This window comes from Cucurbita maxima, unplaced genomic scaffold, assembly GCF_002738345.1.
Source record: "Cucurbita maxima cultivar Rimu unplaced genomic scaffold, Cmax_1.0 Cma_Scf00016, whole genome shotgun sequence".
Taxonomy (NCBI): Eukaryota; Viridiplantae; Streptophyta; class Magnoliopsida; order Cucurbitales; family Cucurbitaceae; genus Cucurbita; species Cucurbita maxima.
Window position 1 is genome coordinate 2,119,753 of NW_019272032.1, and position 8,403 is coordinate 2,128,155.

Below are 8,403 nucleotides of genomic sequence, written 5' to 3' on the forward strand. Positions count from 1 at the left end.
GGGGGGGGGGGGGGGGGGGGGGGTATGTCTACGATTATTTATCTCACAACGCTATGACAAAATTCCAATCCATTGTCTGATAAGTACGTTCTCAAACAGAGATGCCATTGAAATAAACCCAGTTACGCACACAATAATTATAGTTGAAGGAAGTAGGATGCAATATATTTTTCTGAAAAACAAAAGTGAAACAATATAAACCAAATTTGAGATGGACTACATTTATATTTAAAAGCATGGAGCACTATCATGTGAAAAAGTATAATAAGCTCCAAAGACCAATTACACAATTTCGTTCATAAACTTCTATCTATATCACTCTGGTCCTCGACTTCTACTTATATCACTTGGTACTCTTAACACACTACCATTCCAAATTTTAACTACAAACAATACATTGATATAGATAAGTTTATGCCGACAATGAAGATTCTTTACGTCATATATCGGGATGGAAGATGGAATCGGGGTGGTTGGCTGCGGAGCATGATGGCTGTGCCAAATAAACTTGAAATAAATAGTTAGATCAATGCCTAAAGAAAATAAATTTGACTTGTAGTTTAGATATTGAATACTAAGTTTAGCCAAAACAACAGATCATTGAACAAATATTCACCGTATTTAAATCTTTAAACCACCAATTATTCTGCCACATTCATCTTTCAGCAAAGGGACATGCTTTTAAGCAGTTGACTTGGTACTATCGGACGGAGAGTGAGACTGGTAAGTAGGAAAAGATAAAATGGAAGTCAACAAGCCTAAGTTCCATCCTCATTAAAGCCCCCTCGTCCATCCTGTGTTGAGGAATTCTTAAACCTTACTTTGCCTTCCACATGAAATTTATGCACGAGAAGTTAGTCAAGACAGAGAGTGGTGGTTTTCCTAGTTGAAATGGATAACCGAGAGAGGACTGTTTAAAGGAGAACAAAGGGACTGTCTCGCTCTAGTGATTTAAAGCTAAATTTCACAACCGTTCTCACGTGTTCCGCATTTCTAGTAATCGAATTGCAAAAGAGAACGTTCATACGAGACTTGTAATACAATCACCAGATAGAATCACATGAAAAAAATTAATATGTTTCCATGGAATCCACAGTCTGGCAAAACCACGAACACCAATCAGTAGCCAATAAAAAAACCTAACTGCCTCCGAACACTAACAGGGAAACCCAAAATCACAATATAAGAAGTCTATAAGAGTTACCCAGAGCTCCACTCTGTTCATATACAACAACTGAACATCATAGTTCAATAGGAGTATTCAGTGAAACCAACACGAGGTACAGAACATAAGCCCTAACCTGACAATAGATATCTCTGATAGACGAATCTTTATGCTCGATCGAATAACTCAGAATCCCATGGAAATTAAACCCCCGGCTTCTAACGAATATAAAATATATAAGAAACGACAAAAGGAAATCAGAGGCGAAGTGGAATTACTCGGGAGTAATCACTAAAAACAGAAAAATTAAGATGTAATCCAAACAAATTGGCGCAAATAGAGGAAGGAATTTGAAAACCTAACCTGAACAGTTTTAGAATCACTGAGGAAAGAGAAGCAGAGCCAGAGAGAAGAGAGAGAAAGAGAGCGTTTTCTTCTCTCTGCCCGTGTAGGCTTAGAACTCTGTAGTTAATAATATGGATTATATCGAGCACAGAACCCTTTTACACTGCCGAGCATATCCACGTGCCTTCTTTCTATTGGTTGTTTAAAATCAACCCATCCACTTTCCACATTATGATATTGTTGTCTTTGCTTTGGGCTTTCCAAGGTTTGAGTTGTGCTCTCCAAAAGCCTATAGAAAGTATTCCTCTGCGTGTATTACGATATCAAAGGAAACGAGAGAAAGGGTTTGAGTTAGGAAGAACAAAAATGAAAGATTGAATGAAAAGTGAAGCAAATTAAATGATATAGTTTTAGGAAGCGTAGGGGATAGAAGGAATGGAAGCATAAGTTAAGGATAAACCAGTATGTAAGATAAACAGGAATATGGATTCAGAAGCCGAAACCGATACCAAAAACCCAACTTTCTTGGACCACTTTCCCAAACCATCTCTTCCTTTCGCCATAATGATTCCCCCACGCGCGCAATCCACTTCCTTTAATCCCTATATATATTGCGTCGCTTCCGGCGCCAAATTTCTCGCTCATTCTACCATTCACTCACCTCTCTCACTCGTCCGCCTAATACCCCTTCGACATTCGTCCCTGTTCTTAGCTTTCTTTCGTCATTTTCTTTCAATTTGGAAGCGATAAAGACCCTCCAATCTTTTCGGGGGGGTTTATTACTGTTCTTATCGACGCCTTTGAATTGGGGGTACGACCCAAGAAGGCATCCATGGCTTCTCAGGTGTTGGTAGCTCTTGCACTTTCGCTTGTGGGTGGATTCAGTACTTCTCTAGGTCAGTCCCAAGTTTTTTCTTTAATATGCTTTGTGGGTGTTGTCTGTTTCTTGTTTTATTTTCGTTTGTTCTTTGCTCTTGATCATCTTTGGTTATGTTTTGAAGTATTTGGTAGTTGGGTCTTGAGGTCAAATTTAATTTGAAATGTTCATTGAATAATATGCAGAATCTTTCACATTAATGAAAGATTTCAGACTTAGTTATTTACAATTCTTAGTGGCTTAGTATCCCTATTGAGCCTTGACACCTGCTCATCACTTCTGGTCCATGAGCATTTTAAAGCACCAGACTCATTCGTGTTCATAACATTTGGAACAGGTGCGCTTTTGGTGATTCTTAGCGGTGCCCCAAATTTGAAGATGCTTGGTCTCTTACAGGTGATGCTTGGAAGTTTCATTTTTTGGTTGTTTTGGAGTGGGAGTGTAGCCTTGTAGCATAAATTCAATCCTGGAATATTGTTCATGGTGATAAAAGGCTAACATCCATTTTCTCATCTCTTATTTTATGTTTAAGCTCCCTGTGCCTATTCCATGGATTCGTCTAAATGACCTGGTCTTAATTGCAGGGCTTTGCTGCTGGTCTAATGCTGAGCATTTCGTTCCTGGATTTAGCTCATAATGCTATTAATTCAATTGGGTTCTTGAAAGGAAATCTTTGGGTATTTGTCATAAGCCTTGATTGAATGATTTCTACCTGTGCACTTATGAAATGACATGTTGTTGGTACTGCAGTTTTTTGCAGGTGTGATCTTGTTTGCTTTTGTTACTCATTTTGTCCCAGAACCCACACTTGCTCCTGGTTCAGATATCAAAAGAAAGAAGGTAGCAAAGCATTATTAAAAAGATTGATATCAATTTATCTCTAGAATTTGACACTATATTGGATAACAGGACGAGGATGATGGGGGAAAGGATGTTATGAAAAAGCATCGTCGTCAGGTTCTATTCAGTGGCATAATAACAGCAATAGGTACTCATACAACTACCATGTACAAATGGTACAAGTTTATGTTCTCTATCAATTTTTCCAGAAATGCGTCGGTTTATTTAAACTCGATGGTCAAGCTAGTTGAGTGCTTAGGCAAATACATGGAACGATGCTCTTGAACAATTTACTTTCACCACAGAACCACACATCCTGAGAAGTGAACACATCATTGATTTAGTTTACTGAAATGCAGGCATAAGCTTACATAACTTTCCAGAAGGAATGGCTGTTTTTCTTGGATCGATTAAGGTATATCGTAGCGTATCCCTTCTTTAATTTAACTTGGATAATGTAGTATATATTTGTATCACAACTATTATTCTTCATTGATTTGGAGATTTATAAAGGAAGATCCACCGGGAATTCGTTGGCGATCTTATCGTTGTTGGTTTTTGTGAGACATATTGCTTATTCGTTGGCGATCTTATGTAGGGTCTTCGTGTTGGTCTGAACTTAGCCTTAGCCATTGCCTTGCACAATATACCAGAGGTATTTTCTCTAACTTGGGACGTTGTCACTGGTCGGTGGACATTGGTTCTCTTACATTTGCGTGACGATTAATATTAAATTTCTTGGTCGTAACAATGAATGTTCTACCTTGTCTTGTTTGTCCCAAATCTTTCCCTGTTTCAATATTGGACCGTGTACCTCCTTAAACAGATAAGAACTCAAAAGGTGTGGGAAAGTGTTTGTTTTAGATGTCATAATGTTGAAACATGTGAGATCCCATGTCGGTTGGAAAGGGGAACATAAGGTGTGGAAACCTCTCTCTGACAGACGCGTTTTAAAAACCTTGAGGGGAAGCCCGAAAAGAAAAGACCAAAAAGGACAATATTTGCTACCGGTGGGCTTGGCTGTTACATAATACCTCTCATTAGCATGATCCAGTCGATCAGTTTCTTTGGACTTCGATTGATGCTGAAATAAAAATGAACTACTATATGTGAAATGCCACAAGGAAATTATCTATGATTTGCCTTGTATCATTATGCAGGGTGTAGCTGTTGCTCTTCCTGTTTATTTTGCTACACAGAGGTTAGTACTTAATTTCAGCTTATGCTATGAATTGCGGTGAACTCAAGGTTTTCACCATATCTAATTGAAAGGATCGAATATTGTAAATTTATAGTTGGTTTGTTGGTCTCAGCAAATGGCAGGCATTCAAGTTGGCTACTCTCTCTGGCTTTGCTGAGCCCCTTGGTGTTATAATTGTAGGTAAGTCCACCTGCATTAAATAGAAGCTGAATCTACATGTTCTTTCCCTAAACACTTACTTTCCCAAGTGATAGTTATGCATTAATGTAATAGTAAGCAACGTTAATGATATGTGAACATCAATGTTAGAGTGAGATCTCACATCGATTGGAGAGGGGAATGAAACTTTCTTTATAAGGGTGTGGAAAACTCTTCCTAGCATATGCGTTTTAAAAATCTTGAGGGGAAGCCCAAAAGGGAAAGCTTAAAGAGGCCGATATGTTTGTTAGTGGTGGGCTTGAACCTTTCCAACGTTGGATAATGATATCATTTACTGGCTTAAAGTATGAACATTTGACTAAATGTAATGATTATACTGGCAGATTTATGATTATAACTGCACTTTTTTTGTACAGCCTACTTGTTTCCAAGCAGCTTGAGTCCTGAAATTCTTGAAGGTCTACTAGGATCTGGTATGGTAAAACATGATACCTACCTACCTGTATTAGGAGCTCCAGGATTACATTTTGATTTCTTTTGGACTCTGTTTTATTGTATGTATTTCATTATTTCCAGTTGGTGGAGTAATGGCGTTCCTAACTCTGCATGAAATGTTGCCTTTGGCATTTGATTATGCTGGACCGAAGCATGCCGTGAAGGTCGTCTTCTTAGGAATGGCCTGTATGTCCGCAAGGTAAGAAAACATGGTTCGAGGCGCGTGTGGCTCGTTTGTTCATCATTGTTTCATTCTACTTGATGTATATATATATATATATATATGCATCTAATGTAGCAATCTCGCTGGTTTTGCAGCCTTTACTTTGGAAATGAGCCTGCCGAAGGATTTGAGCTTATAGTATAGTTTGTGTTCCCTGTCATTTCATTGTTGTAAATGACAAATATAAACTCTTGAGCTCATCAGAAAGTGAAAAATGAATATGTGTGTTGAGTAAAATGAGCATTGATTCTGGTATGAATGGCCCCATCTCACGATTGTGTGCTTTGTTTTACGTTGTGATGTCCTCTGGGCTTGCGTATCAAAGGAAAGTAAGTGCAAATTGAAAGAAAGATGTGATTTTGATGGGCAGACCATGAAGAAGGATTCCAATCTTGTCAACACTTTAAAATTTTCTTTTTCAAAGGGAATTGTTGGGGAAATTTTACCTTAAACCATTTTGCATGTTGAACAGATTCATGGGTTCCTTAACCTTCATGTGCCTCATTTGAGTGTATCTTGTTTAAAGCTGTAGGAATAAAGAAATTAAAGTAACCCCCTAAGAGAGAGAGAAAGCAAAACCAAGCTTTATTGGGAAGAGGAAAAAGAAACCTTTTAGATTCAACAATGTTTCAACACAGTGGATGGACCGATAAACCCTTCTTCTTCTTCTTCTTTATTCATTCAAATCGACTAAATTCTGCACACAACTCGTTCCTTTTCCACCGTCGAGAGATCTTATCGGTTAACCAATGGGAGACAGACGACCCCATTCTTCTCTAACAAAATCAACCAAGTCTAACGGGTCACGACATGCATCCAAATTTATTGGTATGGTAAGTGGCATTTATAAATGTGTAGAAAAGGGAAAGCAAAAGTTAGAAAAGAACTTTTTGAACTCTCAAAAATCTGCTTTGGGAAAAAGCCCATCTTTTTCATTAATCTAAAAGTTTATTAATAATAATACGCAGTATTTTTACTTTTCTTTTTAATTAAATTAAATTAAATAAAAAAAAAAAAACAAAAGTGGGTATTTTTAATTTTTAATCTAATTCATTTGGAATTATTTTACAATAAATCAAAAAGTTGTACCTTTTCTTTTAGAACAATGTAGTGAAAGGCTTGTGTTGTTGTTTATAGTTGATGGTGTCAAAAAGCAAAAGCTAAGTAAGGAATGAATCAATGTGGGGAACTAAATCCATTAACTTCCATCTAATAAAGCTCAAATTTGGACTCAGTCAATAAACATCAAACTGTGCTATGTTCAAATTGGCTACTACTCTTATTTAACTACCCGACTTTGTTAAAAATAAAAGTAAAAGTAAAAGTAAAAGTAAAAGTAAAAAAAAAAAAAGGTAGAAAGGGTGAAACTTGGATCCATCATGTCTGAATGGCAGACAGATAGTTATAAGTGCTGCGAGACAGAACACTGGAAATGAAGGAGTACAGATTTAACAAGAAAAGAATCGCATATTTATACTTTGTTTTTACTGTTCTGTTAAATCACCATTCGTTTCATCTTTCTAAATCTCTTTTCCCTAATAACTACTATAACTGCTCCTTTTCATTTACCCTTCCCTTCCCTTTTCTTTTTTTTTTACAGTCCTCTTTCTGCCACCTCAAACTTCCTTGAGATGACATCTCATTAAACCCTCCTTATTATCCTTCTCCCTCTCTCTCTACTCCCATAAGTCCCTCCATCTCAAAATTTCTTGTCTTAATTAATTGCTTAATTATGATGAGTCATGGCTCATTAGTTCTTGTTTTAGATGCTGAACTATGCTCGAATTGGTTAGGTACAGGGGGTATACGCCATGATGAAAGAAGCATGATTCAAAACGAACTCCAATGTCAAAGTACAAAGCTATCAGAATTGTGCAAGGAAACATTAAACTCACAACATATTATGTTATAAATCAATCAATCAATCTCCATTGCTGTGAGACAAGTCGTTATCGTGTTCAATCTCGGAAGCAGGCTCATCATCTTCGTCAAAAGAGTCAATCCCATAAGCTGCATGTCCATGTCCAAAGGCTTTTATGTGATCTTTCAAAGACCTTTTGTGCTTAAAATCAGACCCACAAGTGCAATGCCAAAGCTTCCCACAGTTCTTCTCATGGGTTCTCCAATCCCCTCTAACAGCAAAGGCTTTCCCACATTTCCTACAAGTAAATGGCTTGATTCCATGCTTTCGTTTGTAATGCGTTTGAAGGGTTCGGAAGTCTTTTAGTGGCTTTGACCTCGGATGGTCTATGTTGTTTCTGCACCCTGGTGCACAGCAATAACATGGGAGCCTTAGCATTGCTGTTGGCTGTGTTCCTCTTAGTGACTGTGGCCCTTTTCTGTATTGTGATCCATGCCCCCACATATGCATCTGTCATGGGTCATCATAACAACAAAACTCCATTACTATCGAGCATAACTAAATAGTTAAGACATCAGTAAAACTTTAAAAAACAAGAAAACTCCGTGACAAGTATAGCTAAATAGTTAAGACATCAGTAAAACCTTAAAGAACAAGAAAACCCCATAACAAGAAAACCCCGTAACAAGTATAGCTAAATAGTTAAGACATCAGTAAAACCTTAAAGAACAAGAAAACCCCATAACAAGTATAGCTAAATAGTTAAGACATCAGTAGAACCTTAAAAAAAACAAGAAAACTCCGTAACGAGTATAACTAAATAGTTAAGACATCAGTAAAGTAAAACTTTAAAGAACAAGGAATTCAACCTAGTTCAAAAACTAAAACATTTGTCAAGAAAAGTCAACTGTCATTATGGATCTAACTCGAGATCTAACATCGAGATCTAACACAGATTAGGAAAGGGTTTGATATTTAAAGTATTTTATGTATATGTTTGATAAATTTGTTTGAAAGATTTGTATGAAGTAGGGGTTTTGAAAGTAGACACATAAAGTTGTAGCACTGAGGATATTTTCTTGTATGTCATCACTCTCAGTTCTTTTGAGGCAAAATATTCAGGAGTTTCAACTTCATAAATGATATCAACTTCCGAGTCAATTTTGAAAAGCAAATGGGTAAAAAAAAAAAAAAAAAAAAAAAAAAAAAAAAAAAAAAAAAAAAAAAAAAAAAAAAA

The 8,403-nt window shown here is 36.8% G+C and overlaps 3 protein-coding genes across 5 annotated transcripts in view; 1 reads left to right on the forward strand and 2 right to left on the reverse strand.

Moving 5' to 3' along the window:
- Positions 1-1,648, reverse strand: part of LOC111490785 (zinc finger A20 and AN1 domain-containing stress-associated protein 8-like) — a 3,517-nt gene extending 1,869 nt beyond the window's left edge. Inside the window, exons 1-2 of one of the 3 annotated variants that reach the window (XM_023139395.1) lie at positions 1,529-1,648; positions 1,302-1,383 (exon numbers count right to left, since the gene is read on the reverse strand). The gene's annotated coding sequence lies outside the window, so the exon portion shown is untranslated. The remainder of the gene's footprint in view (positions 1-1,301; positions 1,384-1,528) is intronic. The other 2 variants (XM_023139396.1, XM_023139397.1) reach the window with 2 other exon arrangements.
- A 329-nt stretch (positions 1,649-1,977) lies between these two features.
- LOC111490760 (zinc transporter ZTP29-like) lies at positions 1,978-5,570 on the forward strand. Its single transcript, XM_023139354.1, has 12 exons — positions 1,978-2,406; positions 2,725-2,783; positions 2,972-3,064; positions 3,138-3,227; positions 3,297-3,375; positions 3,587-3,642; positions 3,826-3,882; positions 4,388-4,428; positions 4,541-4,608; positions 5,004-5,060; positions 5,164-5,281; positions 5,401-5,570. The coding sequence occupies exons 1-12, from the start codon at positions 2,343-2,345 to the stop codon at positions 5,447-5,449; spliced, it is 831 nt and encodes a 276-aa protein (XP_022995122.1). The 5' UTR covers positions 1,978-2,342; the 3' UTR covers positions 5,450-5,570.
- Positions 5,571-7,128: 1,558 nt separating this feature from the next.
- LOC111490750 (zinc finger protein WIP2-like) overlaps positions 7,129-8,403 on the reverse strand; it is a 2,667-nt gene continuing 1,392 nt past the window's right edge. The window contains exon 2 of the mRNA XM_023139339.1: positions 7,129-7,676. Within this exon, the coding sequence (XP_022995107.1) occupies positions 7,227-7,676 (450 nt within the window). The 3' untranslated portion in view covers positions 7,129-7,226. The remainder of the gene's footprint in view (positions 7,677-8,403) is intronic.

Bases quoted from the DNA above. Each gene is read 5' to 3' on its own strand.
- LOC111490760 (XM_023139354.1), top strand. From the start codon at position 2,343: ATGGCTTCTCAGGTGTTGGTAGCTCTTGCACTTTCGCTTGTGGGTGGA. The intron at 2,407-2,724 runs GTCAGTCCCAAG...CATTTGGAACAG, and splicing joins TGGATTCAGTACTTCTCTAG to GTGCGCTTTTGGTGATTCTT. The intron at 5,282-5,400 runs GTAAGAAAACAT...CTGGTTTTGCAG, and splicing joins ATGGCCTGTATGTCCGCAAG to CCTTTACTTTGGAAATGAGC.